The 22,583-nt window shown below is 41.4% G+C and overlaps 1 protein-coding gene across 1 annotated transcript in view; it reads left to right on the top strand.

Moving 5' to 3' along the window:
- Positions 1-22,583, top strand: part of DOCK5 (dedicator of cytokinesis 5) — a 197,263-nt gene that overhangs the window by 44,553 nt on the left and 130,127 nt on the right. The window contains exon 2 of the mRNA XM_058670037.1: positions 12,696-12,779. Within this exon, the coding sequence (XP_058526020.1) occupies positions 12,696-12,779 (84 nt within the window). The remainder of the gene's footprint in view (positions 1-12,695; positions 12,780-22,583) is intronic.

A 22,583-nucleotide genomic window follows, 5' to 3' on the forward strand; every position in this document is an offset into this window, starting at 1 on the left:
AGTTATGCTGCTCACAGCAAAGTGTTGGTCAGTGATGGCTGTGTATATGACAGTGGTCCCTTGAGAAGATATTGACTACTGATATCGGAGCCATCTTCTCTGAAAGTATATTTTATAGTGTTCATACAATCATAGAATTCTTTAATGAGCCATTATCAGAATGCACCCATGACTATGTATAAAGATGAATATATCAGAAAGTAGCACCTCATGTTATTAGATGATATTTACTTGAATGCTTGTTTGCTGGTTTCCTTAATGCATTCTTTGGATACATGGCAATTGGTCATTTGTTTGTATTCCTTCATTGTTCTCAGTGTTCAATTCAGAAATATAATTTAATAGAAGATGGATTTTATTATAGTGATCACTTAGTACAACCTTTGAAGATCTTGGCTCAGTGATCTTAAGTGAGCCACTTCATTTTGGGTCTTATTTGCCCCTACATAAAAAGAGTGATCAATTCTACAATGTACATCAAAGTCTTCTCATTTTCAAGGCTTCTACAGTACTATTTTTTTTTATTTAGAGTTTGTGTGACTCACCAAAAGTATATTTTGGTACAAAAAGACGTTTGTGTTGCTGATGATTGTGTCTCATTTAAAAACCCAATTCAGTTTGCAAGATTTCAGATTTTATCTAGTGGTATCATTGAGCATATATTTTTCCTATGACTCCCCACCCCCATTTTCTCAATATTTTTGTTAGCATTATGTACACATTTATTTCCTCTCATATAGCATTTTTGTATGGATATGCCATAATGTATTTTTTCATTTTCCTTTCAATTGACATTGAGTTGATTGACAAACACTGCCGTTTTCAATATGCATGTACATATTAGCTGTACATTGTGTTAGAGAGTTTCTGTTTGATACCTGTTTTCTGACTATTTCACCTGCAGTCCCATGCTTCCCACTTACCTTTGCAAATTCACATCCCATTGTAAATAGTTTCGGGTAGTTTTGTTGTAAAATAAATAAATGCAATGAACAGAAGAATATGGGCCTGAAACCTCTATAACCTTAATAATTATAATAACAATTTGTAAATGTCTTGAAATTTTTCTGCACAGAAAAATTAATAGTCATGCACATGGTCTTTATATTATTAACCCAACCAAGAATTTTATTCCTTTTTCATGTTGTATTTAACTGACTATCCCCACAGTTAAAATATGGACTGGAGGTGATTTGATATGACATGCCTGTCTTATTCCTGGCTCTAGCAGGAGATATTTAATATTTAACAGTTCAGCGTTAGGTTAGCCTTATGTCTGTCATGGATACTCTATTGGATTAAAGATATTCATACTTTTGTCAGATTATTATTAGTCAGTGTCAGATATTATTAAGTGCCGTTCCCACATTTGAAGATTTATTTTATTTGAAAATCAGATTTTATAGAGAAGGAGAGACAGAGAGAGAAGGTCTGCTGGTTCACTCCCCAAATGGCCACAACAGCCAGAGCAGAGCTGATACAAATCTAGGAGCTTCTTCTGGGACTCTCATTTGGGTGCAGGATCCCGAGGACTTGGGCCATCCTCCACTGCTTTCCTGGGCCATGCAAAAGGAGCTGAATCAGAAGTGGAGCAGGTGGAGCACAAACCAACACCCATGTGGTATAGCAGCGCCATAGGGTGGCAGGTTAGCTTGCCTTACTAGTATACCATTCCAGATTACATTTATCAGTGGCCCTTGGCTTATTTAGAGATGTTGTTTAGTTAGAAGCTTCTTTAAGTAACAAATATTTTTGGATTTTTCCAAGTACCTTTCTGTTAACTGATTTTTAATCGAATTCATTGCAGTCAAAGAGCATGCTTTGTATGATTTCAGTTGTTTGTTTTGATTATTTGGGACTTGTTCTGTTGCTTCATCTGTCATTTCTGGGCCCTTTTCAAAAATTCATTTTGCTTCTCAATGTGAATAATATTTTCCTACTTGGCATGTCCGGTAAACTTGAACCTGAATTTGATCCTTGCTATAGGAAGCATTTCTTAAGGATTCTGTTCTGTTCTGTTGAGATTTGCCCTTCAGCTTTGTTAGAAGGGTCTGTTACAGTTTTTAGTGCCTGGTCAGGTACGCATCTGGATGCTGTACGTGAGAATGCTTTAACAAAGGATTAATGACTCAGTGGATGATAAGCCATAGAATTATTTCTCATAATTCTGGAGGCAGGAAGTTCAGGTTCAGGGTTCCAGCATGGTCAGGCACTGTTGTGTGTCTCTTCTGGATTGCAGACAGCCCGCTCGTTACTGTGTCCTTGGCAGAAGGAGGGCAATAGAGCACCTCTCCCTTTTTCACCAGTCCCATGCCACTCCCATGACTGACTTTGATGCTGGAGAGGAGCCAGCAGGCAGTCCACAGCTTTGCACTGTTCAGTGCTCAGGACTTTTCTTGGCCCTCTTTCTGAGGATTCTCAGCCTAACACTCATGCATTGCAGTTTCTTGACTCTGGTTGTGGGGACTGTGAGCCGCCCTCAGCCCTCTGTAAGGTCTTTCTCTTGCCCTTCTCTGTATTCTTTCCTTGCCCTTGGACATTTCTTCACATGTATGTGCTGTCCAGTGTTCAGTGACAGTCTCAAAAAGAACCTTCCAGCACTCCACGCAGCGCATTGCACAGCTGCTTCTTCTATGGGTCTCTGGCCTGTATTTGCTTTCTACCATGACTTTCCTAAACTTTCAGCTCCCTTTCCTCATCCCAAGTAACTACTAGGTCCCCACGCTGTAGCCTGGACTCTCTGAGAAGAGTGGAGGCAGGCATAACTTAGCTCATATGTTTCTTTTCTCAGGCAATCCTCTTCTGATTGTCTACTGTTCAGTGTTTTAAAACAAGCGCACCATACACCTTCTTTTGCTTATTCTTCAGTTGCTTATACCAACTTATACCAACTTTTCTACCTTTCCTCCTGGCTACAGCCACGGACCTCTCTCTCCTCTTTTCAATTTCAATAGGATGAGACTTTGGTATTTATAATACTAACAGTGCTGAAGTCCTGATTTAAGAGCTTCCTGAGTGGGTTCCATGGAGTTAAGGGAGTCTGCCCAGAGTTTGTCCTAGAATAGGTGTTGAGCTACTAGCCCAGCCTGAGGTGTAAGCCCAGGTCAAAAGCTGCTGCTGTGGTCTTGGCATTTTCAGGTTGATGTTTTCAAATGAGTTAGATGCCACAGCATGATTGGGAATCATTCTTTTTCTCATTGAAATATATTTTATCCCTGATTCATGTTGATATGGAGAAAATTGTCACTGGTGATTTGACTGTCATTTCAAAGTGCTTTGTCCAGATTCCACAGCAGTCACTGGCCTGTGTCTTCAGCTTATGTCTTCCGCAATTGTGACTTCTGTGTTATAACGGAAGTGGTAAACCAACAGAATCTTAAATCTCACTGTTTTAATCTTAGCTGTGTTAAGTTTTTATGGAATGAGAACAGATACCATGATTGTGATGATGATACCTTTTATTATTAGGATTATGTGTTCTGGGATACTTGATAAGATGGTTTCTTCCTCATTATTAAAGTCCTGCCTTGGTCATTCTGAAATTTTAAAATTCTTATACTTTTCCAAGTTTGCTTCACTGATAAGACATCAGTAGGAAACAATAGAGGCTAGTAGAATTATAGGCATGCATGCCATGGCTTTAATAAAGATTTTTAAAATATAAATAAATATTGTTTTATTTGAAAGAATAGAGAGAAGGAGAGACAGGAAGAGAGAGAGAAAGATCTTCCATCTGCTGGTCACTTCTAACTGGCCCCAAAGGAGCTGAGCCAGTCTGAATCCAGGAGCTTGTTCCTTTAGGTCTCCCATGTGGATGCAGGGGCCCAAGGGGTTGTGCCATTTTTCTCAGCTTTCCCAGGTGCATTAGCAGGGAGCTCAATCACAAGTGGAGCATCCGTGTCTCTAATTGGCACCCATGTGGGATACTGGTGCTGTAGGCTAAGGCCTAGCTTGCTATGCAGAAGCATAACCTGAATGTATACTTTTAAAATGACGCATGGATTGAAAGTATGGTGTGAGTTCATGATCAAGGATATCAGTGTTGTGTTTTTTTTAAAGATTTATTTATTTTTATTACAAAGTCAGATATACAGAGAGGAGGAGAGACAGAGAGGAAGATCCTCCGTCCGATGGTTCACTCCCCAAGTGAGCCGCAACGGCCGGTGCTGCGCCGATCCGAAGCCAGGAACCAGGAACCTCCTCCAGGTCTCCCACGCGGGTGCAAGGTCCCAAATCTTTGGGCCGTCCTTGACTGCTTTCCCAGGCAAAACTGCTTTCCCAGGCCACAAGCAGGGAGCCGGATGGGAAGTGGAGCTGCTGGGATCAGAACCGGTGCCCACATGGGATCCCGGGGCACCCAAGGCGAGGACTTTAGCCTCTAGGCCACACCACCGGGCCCTATCAGTGTTGTTTTGAACAATACACCTATCTGTCATTTGAATCACTACAGAAATGCTTGACATGGTTGGCCAGGAAATGTTCAAAATCTTAAAATTCCATGCGAATTGAGGATCTGTTGCTTAGGTAAACTCTGATGAGCAGATGCAATGCAATGATTTTGCTCTCTTCGAGGATGCCTGCATTTCATTGTCAAGTAGCCTTTTTCTTGAAAAGGACCCTGGAGGCTACCTTGTGTTATGACCCCTGCAGTCCCTCCTGGTTCATGGTTTCATTCAGTTTACTCCCACTGGCTTATTGTGTGTTGATGGGAGTGGAAACATCTGTCTTTGGAAATGGAGGTCCACCATGCTCAAAGGGGGAAGCTGGACAGAGCAAGAAAGAGGAAGGAGTAGTGGGAAGGAGAGTGCTGTTTATTCAGTACCTGCAAGTTGGTTATAGGCCTAGGGGTTCTGCACAAATTCTCCTTTTTGGACTGTACAAAACCATATGGAGAATGCACTCTGACCTCCATTTCTTACAAGGGGAAGCTGTGGGGAAAAAAACGCAACTCCTCATGTTTGTAGAACGTGGACTTTTTGTTCTGTAATTTTGGATTGCCTTATTTCAATTTTACTTCTTGAAATTTTTAATGTAAATTTAGCTTCATTTCAACACAGTAGCTTGTAAATAATTATTTGGTAACAGTGAAGCAAATAACAAGTGCTAGTTGATTTTGTATCTAAGAAATACTACTTACTGATTTTATCCACAAATATACATATAATCCTTAAGATAATAATTTGTAAAGAATAAACAGTGCATTGATCATGATATCCTCTACTCTTCTGAAAGATGTAGAAAATGAAGCTAGGAATCATCTAAGAGCCTGCAGCTGTTGAGTTCTGCTGGTGAGAAGTATAGCTGATATCCCAGTCTGACAGCCACTGGCCTGGATTGGTCCAAGAAGCAGCAGCCATGATGGTTATCTCATTGAAGAAAGACTGATTGGAAACCTAATTGTGATTAGCAGCCTAAAGTCTCTTTACTTTTTACTGCTTGATGTCATACCTACTGGTAGATACAGTTCTGTGATCCTTATTTAAAATATAAGAGAAAGACAATCAAACTACTTGGCCTTCTAGGGTATTCCTGCATTAAGGTTAGGGTGAAGATTAAAGAGGAGTTATCCATCTTCAGGTTATATAAAACTAATGACTGTAGCTAGGCCAATTGCGATAAAAAGGAATAAGTTTGATCATATTTTTATTATTTTGAATAGTATACAACTCAAACTAGAACCTAATTGCATATTTTCTAGACTTTTTTGTGAATTATTGGATGACTAATAAAAATGTGATGTTTGACTTATTCTTCAGGACATTGTAATTTGAGTATTCATGAAAGAAGCTAATTCATTACTAGTAGCCCGCAGGCTTTTCATGGGCAGAACTGATCTGCAGTTGGTAGCAGATAAGTATATTCTGTTGGTTTCCTATTGCATAATTCCAAGAGTTCAATTTTCTTTTTCTTCTCTTGTATAAGCCTGGTTTAAAAGAAAAAGCCAAATCAAGGATTCAGTGAAATGAAACCCATTTTATATTTGTAGACATACTGTCTTGTCTACTTGGCTCTACAAAAATTACACTTTCCTGATATAAACAGTAAGCTGCTTAGGGAAGAATTCCAACAATTTTGTCTTTCCCAACCTTGCACACAGCAGCCAGAGAGGCAGTTTTTATACAGCGACTCCCTGTTCTTGTTTAATTTCCTCAGACAAAACAAGAGATTGTGGTGGTGCCGCTTGTTCAAAATAGCACAGCTTGTTTCTCTGGCTTCTTATTGTCACCTCATGAATCAGAGGACCGTAGGGCCACAGGAGCTTTTAGAGTCATCTGACCCAGTCTGTAATTCATCTCAGGCCATATAATTTACAAGTCATAAAACTCAATCTTGAATTGAGTTTTTTTCCTTCTGAGGTTTTGCCATGATTTCCCCTTTCTCTGGCTTTCTTTATAGTGATCATTTACTTTGGGGGAAAAGATGCGGTTACTATTGTTTTTCCTATTCTTTGTGTAGCCCCAGAGTAGCAGACAAATGATCATTAGTTACTAAGTTGTGTGATTAAAGCCTGTTTTTGGAACAAAGCTCATTTTTTTTTCAAAAGTTTTCTATTTATTTGAAAGGCAGAGCTATCGCTCCTCTCTGTCAGTATATCTTTTTAGAATGAGAGGATCTATATAAAGCTCTTTAGAATGTAATTCATAGAACAAAATAGGGTAAGTGGAGAGAGAGAGAGCATGAGTACTTCCATCTGCTGGCTTGCTCCCCAAACGGCTGCAACTGTCGGACGAAAGCCAGGATCCTGAAGCTCCATCCACCTCTCAAGTATTTGGTCTGTCTGCTGCTGCTTTCCAAAGCATGTGAGTAGGGAGCTGGAAGTGGAGCATCAGAAAACTTCAACTATCACCCATTGGGGATGCCTAGGTTGCAGGCCACAGGGTGGGCCCCAGTATTCTCAATTAAGTAGAGAATTACAGGTTCTTTTTATTCCTGAGCTGTTCTAGGATAAAGCTCAGACTTGTAGTCCAGCCCAGTCAAAGGTGTGGGTAGATCAGCGTTAGCAGCAGGTTAGTGTCTTGCTTGCTGGAACTACCATTTCTGGGGCTCAGCTTCCTTATGAAACAAGGTGTGTGTAGAGTCCACCCTGCACAATCACTGTGATATGCTATATGAAAGTGAAACTGTTAAGATTCAATAAAAACAGGCATGATAAGGTGAGGGATGTGGAGGATATGGCTTTTAAAAGAAGTAGCTGGAATGGGTAGATGATCTCTGTAAGTGATTGGAGGTTTTGTTTTTGCTTCTGCTCTGAGATGTGAAGAGTTGTGCAGACATTGTCTAGGCAGTAGCTTTTCACACTCTGGAAAGCATTGTAAGTCTTTCTGAAAGTTTTAGGTGAGAAAGGTAGACACTCTCAAGTGTCTCTGACAGAACGCAGCTACAGAGGTGATTTGATGTCCCTTTCTTGAATGATGGGAAGGTAGAGCTGTATCTTGGGAGAAAAGGGGAAGCCTGTTTGAGTCAGGAAAGAACTGGTGAATAACTAGAGGATTTTATAGAAAGAGTAAATGTGTAATTTTTTTAAAGTTCTTATGTCAAGTTATTACTATACTTAAGTACTTTCTTTAAGTCCAAAGATGCTGTTCCTTGTAATGAGAGAGACATAAAAATAATGCACCACTAAGTCTCTGTTCAAGAGGAGTTTACCTTCTGATTGGTGGAGGACAGTCACACAAGATTATCGGGTAGGAAGGAGAGATAGTTATAGGACCTCAGGACAGAAAGAGCTCATACATGATCATAGAGATTGGTTGAGTTGAATTGTGGATGTGAGATTTGGATTGCCATGAAGAAAAAGACTGCCGATAAGCCATGAGTTGATTATAGAATTTAGGGGAGAATAGAAGAGTCTTGGTTGGAGAAGTGGGTGGAATTTGGAAGATGCTAGAGGCATAGCTGGATAATTAAGGCTGTGACAATTTTGGGAACACTTCACTGTCAGACCTAGGAATCTAGGTTTTAAGGAGACGCCAGTTTTTGTTTCCTGTTTGTATGTGTTGTAGTCCTTGGTTGGCGTTTGTGCTTGGAGTTACCAGAGCAAGGTGTTGCTTTGAGAGTTTGTGCTTACTCTCGTAATGACTGAGAACCAGGAAGAGAAAAGGGTTTGGTCATTACACAACACATTGTGACACAGTGACCTCACTATTTCCTGTCTCCCTCTCAGAGGGGGGTTGGTAGAAGGAACCACTTTAGTGGAAGGCAATGAGTAGGCGATCAGGAGCCTTAAGAAAACCAGCCATATACTTAGTGGGCAAAGTGTCTGAAGTACAGTGGTGGGCAGATGGAGAGGTGAATTTCAGTGGGAAAATAGGCGTAACCCAGTGACTCGTGAATTTTTCTGGGAGCCAGAAACTAACTCCTACTTGAGAATCCTTTGCAGATGCTCCTAGCCAATTTCACCAGCCAGCCTTTGTTCTGAAATCATAGTCTATTCCAAAAGCCCAGTAATAAATGAATTCCAGCATAATTTTTCCAGGCTTTTGTACCAGGACTAGAAAAATACTGTTTCTTTTTTTTTAGGGGAGAATGCAAGATGTAACTTTCTTCATCAAAGAGTGGCCTTGAAGAGAAGTGACTGCTATGTGTTCCCTCCCATTCAGGCAGGTTGACCTTGATGGTACCAGGCTGCAGGTTAAGGAGGCACTGCAGGCTCAAGAAAGAATAGGCAGCCAGCGTGGTAGCCTAGTGCCTAAATCCTTAACTTGCATGTGCTGGGATCCCATATGGGCACTGGTTTGTGTCCCAGGTGCTCCAGTTCCCATTCAGCTTCCTATTTGTGGCCTGGGAAAGCAGTAGAGGATGGCCCAAAGCCTTGTAACCCTGGACTTGTGTGGGAGAGAGCCAGAGAAGTTTCCTGGCTACTGGCTTTGGAACAGATCAGTTTGACCATTGATTGAGACACACTTTCTCTCTGTATATCTGCCTTTCTAATAAAAATAAATAAATCTCAAAAAAATAGGAAGGGTTCACCACTGTCAGTGACCAACACACAGACTCTTTTCCTCCAATTATAAACAGTGTTTTCTTCAGATTTATTTATTTTCATTTGAGAGGTGTATTTACAGGGAAAAGGAAAGGCATGCATAAAGCGAGCAAGAAAAGATCTATCCACTGGTTCACTCCCCAAATAGCAACAACAGCCAAAGCTGAGCCAGTCCAAGCCAGGAGGAGCTTCTTCCAGGTTTCTCTTGTGCATGCAGGAGCCCATGGACTTGAGCTATCCTCCTGCTGCTTTTCCAGGTCAAAGGCAGTGAGCTGCATCAGAAGTGGACTAGCCAGGACAAGAACTGGCGTCCAAATGGGACATCAACACTGCAGGTGGAGTATTAGTGTGCTGTGCCAACGTACTGGCCCCAGGTAGTGTTTTAGTTGTTTATTTTTAAATTTTTTCATGATGCCCATGGGGCTTGTAGCTGCATTGGATCATTATTTTCATGTCCTCACCAGGCCTGTTAGGGATGGGCACTGTCACCAGATAAATGGCTGCAGCTGAGGCTCCAAGACAGTTTTCTGCCCTGGAACAATGCGTCACTCCGGAGAATGAAAGATGAAACTTAAATCTACTTAAACATTAAAAAGCCTTATGGGAGTATGTCTTATATATCATCAAATCTGCCTGTTGTAAGATCATAATTAAATGATTTTTTCACCATTTTACAGTGTCTTATACATATCATAATCTATTGTGGGATTATTTTCACTTCCCACATGCCTGTTGCGCAGTCAGCACTCCCATCCAAGCCACAGGCAACTGTTAAGCCAGTGTACCATCTGATAGATGTGCCTCTTCTGAATGTTTTGCGTCAATGAAAGCACACAGTTTTTTTCCATTTAACATAATGTTTTTGAGGTTCATTCCTGTTGTGACATGTGTTTATATTTCCCTTCTTTCTGTTGCGGAGTAGTATTCTATTGAGTGGATTAATGAGAATTTCCCATCTGTATCCATGGGTTCTGCATCCATAAATTCAATTAAAAATACTCCAAGGGACAGGTGTTGGTTGCAGCAGGCTCAGCTGCTTGGATGCACATATCCCAGATTGGAGTGCTAGCTGAAGTCCCAACAGCTCTGCTTCCCCTCCACTTTCCTGCAGATGCATCCTGGGAGACATCGGGTGATGGGTTGAGTGCTTAACGTCTATGCCATCCATATTGGAGACTCACCTGGGGTTTCAGTCTCCTGACTTTTCTCTGGCCCAGTCTGAATGTTGAGGGCAGTCGAGAAATGAACTCTCATGGAAGATACCTCTGTCTGTTGCTGTGTCTTTAAGACAAATAATAAACAAGTACAGAAACATTTTTTTACAATATTCAAACAAATTTTATCTGTACTAAGCATGCACAGACTTTGTTGACATTATTTTCTAAATATTTACATTGTATTTTCACTGTATGATGTAATTTAAATAATCCAAGGTGCTTATGTTGTATGTGACCACTACACTATTTTAGATAAAGGTCTGGTTAGCATAGATTTTTTAAAAATGCTGTAGTAATTTTAATTTTTGCTTTTAAAGATCAGATGCATTCCTAAGCACAGAGAGAGGCACATAGAGATCTCTCATCTCCTGTTCACACCCCAGTGCCTGCAATAACTAGGAGTAGGCTAGACTTAAGTCAGAAACCCCAGGCAAGATGGGTCTCCAGTGTAGGTGGCAGAGATCCATCTACTGGAGCCATCACCTGCTGGCTCCAGGGTATGTAGGGTGTATATTGGAAGGAAGCCGGAGCCCACAGCAGAGCAGGGCATTGAACCTAGGCACTTCAATAGCCAATGCAGGTGTGTGCCAAGCAGTATCTTTGTTGTTGTTGTTGTTAAGATTTATTTATTTTTATTGGGAAGACAGGTTTGCACAGAGAAGGAGAGACAGGAAGATCTTCTTTCTGCTAGTTCACTCCCTAAGATATTTGTATAGGTGGAGATGAGCTGATCCAAAGCTAGGAGCTTTGGGACTTATTCTGAGTCGCCCATGTAAATGTAGGATCCCAAGGGTTTGGGCCATCCTCTATTGCTTTCCCAGGCCATAAGCAGGGAGCTGAATGGAAAGTGGAACAGCTAGGACATGAACCAATGCCCATATGGGGCCCTGGTGCTTGAAAGGGTGGGGATTTAACCAATCGAACCATTGTGCTGTCCTCCCCTGCCCCAGACAGTGTTTTAAGTACTGTGCCAATCCAACAGATTTTGTAACTCTGGAAATCTGAGATACAAACCCCCATGAATCCCAAGTGACAACAGTACCATATATTATGTATTAACTTATCAGTTGGTGGATTGTTCCCACTTTGTGTTTGTGAGGTTTGTAGCTATGTTCATTTCCTGGGATTGCTATAAGAAATTCTCATTAGTTTGATGGAGTGAAACCCCAGCAGTTGATTCTCACAGTTCTGCAGACCCGAAATTCTGAGGTGCTGTTGTGCTGTGCTCTCTCTGGAGGCCCTCGGGGCAGTTCCATTCCTCCTCCGTCCAGCTCGTGTTGGTTTCTGCCAGTCCTTATCCTAAGGTCACATCACTCCAGTCTCGCTCCTCAAGGCTCAGACCTCTGTTTCTGAGACCTCTGTCTCACTCTTACAAAGTTAAGTATGCTTCCAGGTAGGGCCCATTCTGATAGTGTGAGGAAAAAGGATCTCTGTTTGCTGTCTAAGGTAGCATATACCTGTTTAGGGATTTGATGTGGCTGTCTTTTTTTTGGGGGGGTGGTATTGGGCATTCTTCAGCCTACCAGAGCTACTGTGAGGATTCATGTAAGAGTTTTGTGTAGACAAAAGGTTTCCTTTCTCTTTTTAAATACCTGGGTTGTATGGGAAATTTGTGTTCAACTTTTTAGGAAACTGCCAAATTGTCTCCCAAAGGGCCTGTATCATTGTCGATTTACACTGGCAGTATTTAAATTTCAGCTGTGCTACCTCCCTGCCAATTGTCTGTCCTTTTTTCTGTTTTATGATAACCATCCTAGTGTGAAGTGGTGCTTCATGTGGTTTCCATTTGTGTTTGTCTCCAGTGACTAAAAATGTTGAACTTCCTTTCATGCGGTTATTAGTCATTCATATATAATTTTTGGAGTACTGTTCATATTTCTTGCCCATCTTAACAGTGGATTGTGTTTTTCTAATTGGATTTAGAGTTTGTTTACTGTTTCCAACAAGCTGGCCACTGTAAGTCCCAAAATCTTTAAACTAAGGTCACCTTGATCAGGATGTGCTAGGACAACATGGTTCCCAAGGCTGTCCAGGTTTGGGGCAAGGCTCAGTCTCCGTCTAATGCCTTGTGTCCGTCTGTCATTGGAGGACAGACAGGACTCACTTATAGCCTTTTGGTCCTTAATATTTTATTAGAGAAGGTTAGGCATAATGAACTCAGCATTTATCCCAATGTTAATTGAATAGGTATTTCTGAGATTGTATATTCGGTGTCTTCCCTATGCACTTAGAATCATTAGAGTGCCCAGGCACCAGGACCTTGTGTGTGTGTTTTGTCACTCTAGCACCAGTTTCCAGTATAGTCTGTGATACATAAGCAACTGAGCAGTGCTTATTGGACTGGGGAAATGAGCCCTATGCTCTGTTTTACAATGGGTGAGTCACATGAAATCATTTAACAGAGGACTGTTTGCTGCATGAATAGTTCATACACCCCCGAATGTACCACGTAGTGACATGTTTTCTAATTTCCCCCTTTTCTTTTTCATTTTCAGCAATTTATAACTACAGTGCCTCTCAAGATGTGGAACTCTCCTTGCAGGTTGGTGACACAGTCCACATCCTGGAAATGTACGAGGGTAAGTCTGGATAGCAAACCAAGGCAAATGAGAACAGTGCAAGTTACTTACTGATACAGCTCCGAGTCAACATCGACATGTTTACTTCCTGAAGCAGTGCTAGTAAAAATCCAGGAAGTACTTAAGTGATACAATTTTGATGTCACAATAGCCTGGTGAATCTGTGCATGCAGACATGCCCAGACACCAAAGTCAAGGTGTGTGTGTTTGTGTGTGTTTGAAGTAAGCTGTAGTTGTGTCCCAGTCACAGGGTGCATCCAGATCACATGTATGCTGTGCTTACAGTGAGAAACCTGGGACATTGACTGGTGGTGGCATGAAAGAAGCAACATTGGCAATCCAATTTCTCTTTCTATTCAGCAATAAATGTTGCCAGGTTAACCAGGGAATGAGGGATAGTCTCTTGGGTGTTGTTGAAAATATTTCATTGAAATAAGTCAAGACTTAACAGGTCAAAAAACCAGCTCATGTGTTTGTTCCAACTAGGTCAGGCTAGTGTGGTGGTTCTTATTAACCTGTTAGAGAGCTTTCAGGCACTACTTTGGAGTGTCTGCATATACAGCACAGGTCATATCTTTGCATCTAGCTTCCACTCAGGCTTTCTCTGTCTCTCCATGTATCCACGTTGTAATCCCAACCCCTCAAATCAAGGATCAAGACTGAGAACAGCCTTTAAGTTCTAGTCGTTCACCAAATGTCTTGTTAGAGTTACAAGCCAGTCTAGATTATCCTAAAATCTGCCAAGATCAGCAAAATTATACTTCAACACAACAAATGGCTAAATACTAAAATGAAATAGACACAAGACAGCTGAATGGTACCTTATAGCCATTTTAAGGTATATAGCAACCAGTCCTGTATATAAACTAAAATTGAAATGTCAATGAGCTAATCATAGGTTGTGGTTAAGAACTTGCTTTTTGACTTTATGATGGACCATATCAATCAGTGGACGACCTCATCGAGCGAAACTGGCAGCGATTCATAACTGGAGAACTATTAACACCACTCGAGCACATATCTCAGAGCATGCCCCACATCCGGGACTCGGGGTGGGCGGGAAACCGGGTGGGGCTTCTCCCTCAATATCCTCCTTTACCTCAGATACAAGATGGAAACAATATGGACATAATAGTATTGCCCACTTCCCTATCCCCCTGAACCTTTTTTTTTTCTTTTTCTTTCTTTAACTGTAATTAACTATGAAAAGATTGTCAACAACAACACAATAAAATAGATTATAAAAAAAAAAGAACTTGCTTTTTTTTTTTTTTTTAACATACTGGTTACTCAAAACCATGTCAATTCCATAATGTTGCAAATTGCTGTTGATGTTATATTGGGACTCTTAATTGACTGGGATGATATTCTACCAGCTCTAACTTAGGACCAGAAATGGTCTCCCCAAGAAACTGTTCAACCCATCTAGACAATAAGTAGCTGGACTCTATGCTTGGTATACGTTTGCAAGGAAAGAATCTTGATTGAATTTGAACTGTAATACTGCATCAAGGTGGAGGAATCCACCAGAGGGGACGGGCGTGGGAGGGGTGGGGGGATTCCCAGAGCCTATGAAACTGTCACATAATGCAAAATAATTAATAAAAAAAAAGTTCTAGTCGTTCACGTGAAGATTGGGGTAGGAATGTAGTAGGAAGCCAAACAGGTTTTTCTCCCTGGATAATCCTTGTTAGAACAGGGACTTCGCAGGGCCCTGCATTTCCCCAGCCTGTTGTAATGGAGTAGCAAAGGAGGTCATCATCTAGAATTCTAGGCAGGTTCCAAGACAAGGCCACAATACAGGATGAAGGAGAGGGTAAGGGAAGCTGGGAGGAGAGCATTGGCCATAGAAAGCTGTCATCTGCCTGGTGATAGGCAGCAGTAACAGCAGTCTTTTCTCTCTTTAGTTTTTGGCGGAGGATTGAGGGTTTGCATTATCCTTTTCCTCGCATACAGTTTGGTGTAATCATATAGTTCCCAGGGGCAGTAGGAGACAGAGAAGGCTGTGTGGACTCCTCCCACGCCATTCTGCTGTGTCTCAGGAACACTGGGCATCCTCAGCTTATCTTTTAAGGACTCCCGTGCTTGCTGAAACTGTAGTCCCCTCAAGCTTCACGAGGTCATACCTCTTTGTCAGGGGAGCTCATGAATTCTCTTTGCCAGTCTCTGTGGACACATTTTTCCCATTGTACAGATAAAAAGCATATGTTGAATTTTATTTATTCTTCCATGTGGACTTGGAAAGAACTTACAGTTAAGAACCATTGGGTGTAAAGTTATATGTGTGGCCTTTCCATTTTAATTGCTTGGTTATTTTCTCAAATGAGCTGTATGCCATCACTTTCCAGTTTTTTCGATAGAAACGTGTGTTCTGCCGTGATCGTAATTTCTGTAAGTCTCTTTCCCATGATGTGAGTTGTTTGCTTTATTTATTCTGAGACCTGTTTCTAGGTACCTAACCAATTTAGAATTGTGTTCAACAGTACCAAGTTCTAAATCCTGCTTATTAAACATTTAATCATCTGCATTTGTTGTCATGCTTTATGCCATACTTTGTTTGCTCTGAAATCACACCTACTCTGTCTAAATTACAGTCCCAGTGTTCGTTCTCATTTTTGTCTTTCTGGCCCCTCAAGGCCATCAAAAGTACTGTTCAGCTTCTTGGCCTCTTGTGAACTTTTTCTTAAATCAGTAAATGTCCCAAGAGGCTATCTTCTGGATTTTGGTCTATTCAGAGCTTGCCCTGGTAATTCTTCAGTCCCATGTTAGCTTTGTGTGTGTCGGGGTGGGCCAGGGCAGGGTGGTTGTCCTGTTCTTCTAATTGAACAGCAGAATGTGTCAGGGAAGAGTGGAAATTTGATGTGCCCTAACATAGTTATATCTTTAAAAACATTCTTAGAATTCTTTTCCCACATTCAGATGACTAGCGTATTTTTTGAAACATTTAATTAAAGCATTTTGTCCCCACAGGATTCATGTTAATAGGAACTTTAAGTGTGCTCATTATTTATATTTGCCAGTCTCCCACTTGGCCAGTGCATACTGCAAGAGGCAGCGCCCCTACAGACCAAGCTGTGGAGGTCACTGAGGATAGTTCAACATATAATTTGAGTTTTCCTTATCTGAAATGCTTGGGATAATAAGTGTTTTGATTGTTTTACATTAAAAAAATTTGCAAATATATGTTGAGATATCTTAGTAATGAGACCCAAGTTTAAACAGAAACTCCATTACATAATAACCTGAAGATATTTGTATACAATAAATAATGGTGTGCAATTTTTCTGTAGTGCGTTGTGTTAACACTCAAAAAGTGACAACATTTGGAACATTTTAGATTTTGAATTTTTAGACTAGAGGTGGCCAACCTGTAGTAAATATAAATACAGACACACGCACATATTTGTTTTAGATGGCATAAACTTCTTCAGTTCAAAATGTCCACAACTCATTGTGTTTCGAGAGTATTGACTTTGACACACAAGGTGATTGCAGAAAGTGCTGGCCCAGTTGACAACTATGCAAAAAGCTTGAATTTATCAGTGTTATATCTTCAATGTGATGAGCTGGTACTGTAGGTCCTGCCAGCAAGAGGACCACAAAATTACCACAAAGTATTTGCTGCCTCAGCCATGGAACTCTTTCATTTCAAAGAAGGATTTAAGTGCCTGGTCTTTAGAAGTGGCCACATGTCAGTGTTTGAATGTGATTTAGCACATGAGCTTACTCAGTTGATTAACACCAAAGATCATGTCAGCTTTACACAGAGATTATTCTATTGAATTATGTCTTTCAATAGTGGTTATTTTTTGGGATTAATTTTGACATAGTGCTTGCTTTACCAGATGCCCAGGGATAGGTTCTTGTATCTGCTTAGGAACTTAGAGTTCTTGGCTGGCTTCTTGAATTCTTTTATTATTTCAGACAGCTCAGAACTAAGCAAGGGCAGGAGAGCTTTGCAAACATTAAGCACAATGGAAATGCTCAGTAATAATTTGTCCTGTCCCTCCTCCTCATCCCTCCTTTCCTTTCAGAAAATAGCATGGAAACACCCACAACCCTGCAGCTGAACAGCAGAGTGATGCTGGCACCAGCTCCTAGCTTTGGGGGTTTTATGTCTTGCAGCTTCCTGTCCAACTGACTCCCAGGCCCTGCCTCTGCATGCTGTGCTCCACCCTGCCTTTGAGATATGTGCTTTCTATATCTGTGTGTTGCCTTTCTGGTGTGGACACGAATCCCTCCAGACAGGAAAAATTTTCTCTGGCCACAGCCCATAGCCTACAGCAGAGTATCACATGCAACTGTCTTTTGCAGTGTCCTGCCCTGTGCTTGGAGGAGGGATGTTCTGAGAGTGGCAGCCTCTTGAAGGTAAAGCCTACTCCTCCATATCCCTGGGCAGCTATTATAGCTGCTGACATACAGCAGGCACTGGGCACAAATCTAGTCAATGAGTGAAATTTAGGGGGTTAGAGGAGAGTGATGGGGTCAGGGTCACTCCACAAGACACTTTGTATTACTTAGCTAGGACATCCTTCTTCCATGAGGGAGACACAGGGAATACCAATATCCCACACCCTGACAGACTTCAGCAAGATTTGATCATTGCTTTTGCTTTTGAATAGCAGCTTTGTTGAGATAAATTTATATACCGAACAGTTTACCCATTTAAATTGTATAATTTGGTAGACACTTACCAAGTATACTCTATACAAAAGTGACTATTAGCACTGTATACTTTAAAAGCATTTTCGTTACCCCAGAAGAAACTCCATACCCATTAGTAGCTATTCCCCCTACAGCCACAGATCTATTTTCTCTCCTGTAGATTTGCCTCTTACTGACATTGTACCTAAAAACAATCATAAAATCTGTGACACTGTTACTATACTGAGTCTCAAGGTACTTTTATGATGTTTTCAACATACCTATGTTTTGATTGTGATCTGGCATGTGGGAGCAGGTGTGGGAATTTCTCTTTGTGGCATTATGTTGGTACTGGAAAGCATTTTGAATTAGGGCTGATCAGACTGGAGTTGTTCAGCCTGCAAAATGAGAAAAAAAATTGGAAATGAATTATGTCTCAAGCTGTCTGTGTCTTTATTTTTATCTCTGCAAAACAGGGCTCTGTGGTTAGGTCAAGACAAAATCATGACTATGGTGTTTGTCTCCATAATAGACACATCTTTGTAGCAGAAATATTTCAAAACAGAAATATGAGGAATTTTTTTCAAAGAGACCTAATAATAATCTTCCTGAGATTTGGTCATAGAAACCCTGTCTTGGACCATAGTAAGGTATATCATTTTTTGAGAAACTGATTCAAGAAGATAGATTGTCACATTTACACTTCTTCTTGTATGAAAGTTAGTCCACCTGGTAGCTTTGAAATCTTATTGTTCCTCTATTCATTTCCTTCTTTGGTCAGCTATGCACAATGGTCATAAGCCAAATAATAGACAAAAATATCAGGATTAATTTTTAAAATTAGTTCTTAATAGCAGTCATTAAAGGAATACGGGGTATGAACTATGATAGGGCCTTCAGTTATTTGCAAGTTTCATTACATCTGTTGCCCGAGTAGTAATTGAAAGCTTATTGTAATTTGGAAACCTGTCGTGATGTAGTTTAAAAAGCAGCTATCTTTCACATGCGGAAGTGGCAGTAAGCCCAGCAGCTTACATTTTTATGACAAGTGCTGTATGCACAAATCTTTGCATTAGCTTATAAAGCAGATTTAGGCCATGTAGCATTTTCTTGAGTGTGTTTGGTCACTTCCCACATCTGTTTGACCTTTACCTTGAGTACAGCTTGTCAGCTTCTATTGCTGGGAACATACATCCCTGCAATAATGGCTTAAAAAACATGTGCATGGCAGTAGGAGTGTGTTTATGAGAAAAACTAATTTAAAAGAAGAGCTAATGAAAAGTCTTGATCAGGATTAATCTTATGAAAAGAGGGAATGCTGGGCTGGTGTTGTGGTACTATGGGTTTTGCTGCCGCCTGTGATACTGGGATCCCTTATTAGGACAAGCCCTGGCCACTCTGGTTTTAATCCAGCTTCTTGGTAATGGGTCTAAGAAAACAGCTGAAGATGACCCAGATGGCCCAACTGGTCTGTTGCCACCCACACAAAAGACTTGGATTGGCCTCACTAAATATATCTTCTTTGATTCCTCTCTCACACACTTATTTTTCTTGACTGTCTTCCAAAGCTTTGCAAACTCATGTTGATGGTAACAAAAGCAACGTAAAAATGAGTTGCTGGGCTGGTGCTGTGGTGCAGGCGCTACCTGCGGCACCTTATAAGTGTGCCAATTCAAGTCCTGGACTGTTCCACTTCCAAACCAGTTCACTGCTGTTGCACATAGGAGAGCAATGGCACATGGCCCAAGTGCTTGGATCCCTGCTGTCTCTTTGGGGGACTCGGATAAAGCTCTTGGTTCCTGGCTCCTGGCTTTGGTATGGCCTGGTACTGACTGTGTAGCCATTTGGAGAGTAAACTAGCAGATAGAGATTACTCTCCATTTCTGTCTGTCCTTCTCTTTCTATAACTCTTTCAAAAAATAAAAAATGAATGTTAGAAAAAGAGGAATGAACTGCTGCAAATTAATTGCTACCACTAATAAAATATACAGTACTTTCTGCCATGTCAGAGTTCTTGAGATAGTTGAGTTACTGAGAAGAATGCATCATAGAAGAGGGGAGTTACAATTTTAGTAAGATGGGCCGATTGCTGGCAGTTTACATTATTTTTAAAAAGAAAGAACAGAAAGCCACATCCGGAAAACATAAAGGAAACTGGCAAACCAACATAAAGTATGGAACAGACCAGAGGAAGTTCTGGTTCCTTTTTTGTGAATTCTGAGGTGTCTGAAGGCACAGAGAAAGGTTTCTTAGTTTTGCAATGGACATTTGGGGAAATCGTCTCTTCATTCTGCCAACTGGGGGTTGGTCCTGGCCAGTCTCCTCTCCCGCTGCAACACCACCCAATCCCTCTGCCTGGGCTCAGTCTCCCTGCTTTTCTGAAGTATTTGTGGGCTGAAAACAGGAGACTATGGCTACACCATGAGTGTAAGCGACCAGAAGACACCTTCTTGGCAGTTTTAGCTTAAGAGCTGGGTTCCATTAGGTAATGAGATTCTCTAAAAAATGGGATTTTTTTGGGAGGACATTTAAGATATTGAAGTCTTCATCAGCTTAAATTCACACCAGAGGAAATAATTCCCCCAGCTCTGGTTGGGAGCCTGGCATGATGGCCTAGTAGCTAAAGTCCTCGCCTTACACATGCTGGGAATCCCATAAGATCACCGGTTCTAATCCCGGAAACTCCACTTCGCATTCAGCTCCCTGCTTGTGGCCTGAGAAAACAGTCGAAGATGGCCCAAAGCCTTGGGACCCTGCACCCGCATGGGAGACCTGGAGGAAGTTCCTAGCTCCTGGCTTTGGATCGGCGCAGCATTGACTGTTGAGGTCACTTGGGGAGTGAATCATTGGATGGAAGATCTTCCTCTCTGTCTCTTCTCCTCTCTGTATATCTGACTTTGCAATAAATAAATTAAAAAAAAAAACAACTTTGGACAGTTAAACTAGCCTTTCGATTTTAGATGAGTTGTTACATAAGGAAGCAGTGCCTCTTCTGGGTACCATGGTCCCAAGACAACTGCTGTCTGACCCTGCCCAGCTCTGCCCAGGAAAAAGATGTACTTGTAGGCAGAACTGCTCAGTTGCAGGCATTCTGGGGCCGTGGTAGCGGGAGTCTGCAGCTGCAGTCGCTCAGGTCTGTGGGTCAGCCCCAAGAGCTGTGGCAGTTCCTTCTCTCAAAGTCATCAATAGCAGCACAGCTCTCCTCTCAGCCAGATTTATAGGGTTGTACCAACTACTAATGGGTTGCAGCTTCTCTGCTGGCTCTGTCGAGGAGTGTTGCTGCCTTCTGGGGTACAGCTTTGCTTTTTCCTCTCTACCAGGTTCTTGGTCTTAGAACCACAACAGATGAGGCACACAGACAAGGATGAGTTAGCCAAGGGAAGTACACTTATTGAAGAAGACAGAGAAGGTCTCCTGGCAGCTGGAAAGTGCCTGACAGGGCTGCCTTACCCAGGACGTTTATGTTTCTAATGCAGGAAGTTCTCCCTGATTTGTTGAGGTGTGTGCTGATTAGGTGTCCTGCGTGAACGCTCAGGGAACTGACATTGGAGCACCCCGTTTTGCAGTTTGCGGAGTGCTGCGTCAGGCCATTCTACAGACTTATCTACCTCTGAAGATTACACTGTGTGTGTTTCTCCCATCTCCTGCTTCTGCAGGCTCCTGGAGAGTTACATCATATGTTTTTCTTTCCTGTCCTTTTTTTACATTTCCTTTCTAGAGACTTCTCGGGTTCCTGTCAGTATCTCCCAGGTACAAATGTCATGGTACATTCCTTATAGGTGTTCAGTCTACACTTGGTTACCAGCCCAAAGGGACTATTTCTTCCTCATCACTACATTCGGAGAAAGGGTTTGGGGTGCTTGCTGTATACCAAGCATGCATAGGTCCTTATTCTTTAGAAAAGTTGAAGTCTTTACCATTTGGATTACAAGCTTACGAATATTGGTTCCGTGGCAAGCTCACCTCACTGAAAGATAGTACATTGGGAGAGTGACCCATTTGCTATCCCCCCTCCTCCTTGCCAGCTGCAGAGGCAGGTTAGTGCAGGGCAAGAACTCTGAGCTAGCAGATAGGAGACAAGTGGTTGTTTCCCCAGCCACTAGTTGTCTTTGGACAAGTAGTTTTCAGCTCCTTATCTGTTTTTTTTTTTTTTTAACATTAGATTTCAGTAAGTTCTAAGTTCCTTTGGACCTCAGACTTCCAATATGCAACATCTACCCAGCTGAAAGGCACCAAATTGATCTCAAATAATCTGATTTGCTTCACAAAAAACAAGTTAGGAAATGATAAAATTGGTCTTTACCTTCCTTCCATCCTTTGAGGTCCTGCCATTTGAACTTTAGTTCCTAAATCCCAGGGTGAGTAGCAGGAGGCCTAAGATTCCAGAAGACATTGAGTACACTGCCTATGGCTGAAGTGTAGCTCTCTTTAAGGAGGGATTCAGGCTGAACTGGTTTGCACCAAGGGAGAATAACTCAGTCAGGATGGCAAGGGCAGCTGTGATCGTGGAAATCTGACAGGTGTACCTGGCTCACAGGGCATACAACCTTTGACTTTGGCCTGACTGTGTTTTTTCCAGAAAGCTGCCAGTGACACTTACAGAAAACCAAACCAAACCAAAACAAGGTTCAGCACATGCTGCTCCCCTTTGGGGCCTTCTACCATCAACACACATGGTGTGTATGTATGTATGTATGTATGTATGTATGTATGTATATATATATATATATATATATATATATATATATATATATAAATTTGCTCTTTCTTTTTATAAAAAAAGATTATTTTCATTTTATTTGAGAGGTAAAGAGATTGCTGCCCAAATGCCCACAACTACCAGAGCTGAGATTGGCCAATGCCAGGAGCCAGACTCCCAATCCAAGGTTGTCAGGTGGGTGGCAGGGATCCAAGTGCTTGAGCCTGTTGCCTCCCAGATGCATAGGGCAGGAGGATGCGTAACATCCAAGGTCATCTCTTAACCACTGCATCCAATAGCTGCCCTCTGTATCTATTTCTTGCCTTTAAACGTAATTTATTGATGTTTTATATATTATTTGAATGATAACTAATCTTATGTTGTAATTGAAAATAAGGAGAGATGTTACTGAGAGACTATGCCTTATGCATCTAAATGATATGTCAGTGTTACCCTTTAGT

Source organism: Ochotona princeps, chromosome 11 (genome assembly GCF_030435755.1).
Source record: "Ochotona princeps isolate mOchPri1 chromosome 11, mOchPri1.hap1, whole genome shotgun sequence".
Classification (NCBI taxonomy): Eukaryota; Metazoa; Chordata; class Mammalia; order Lagomorpha; family Ochotonidae; genus Ochotona; species Ochotona princeps.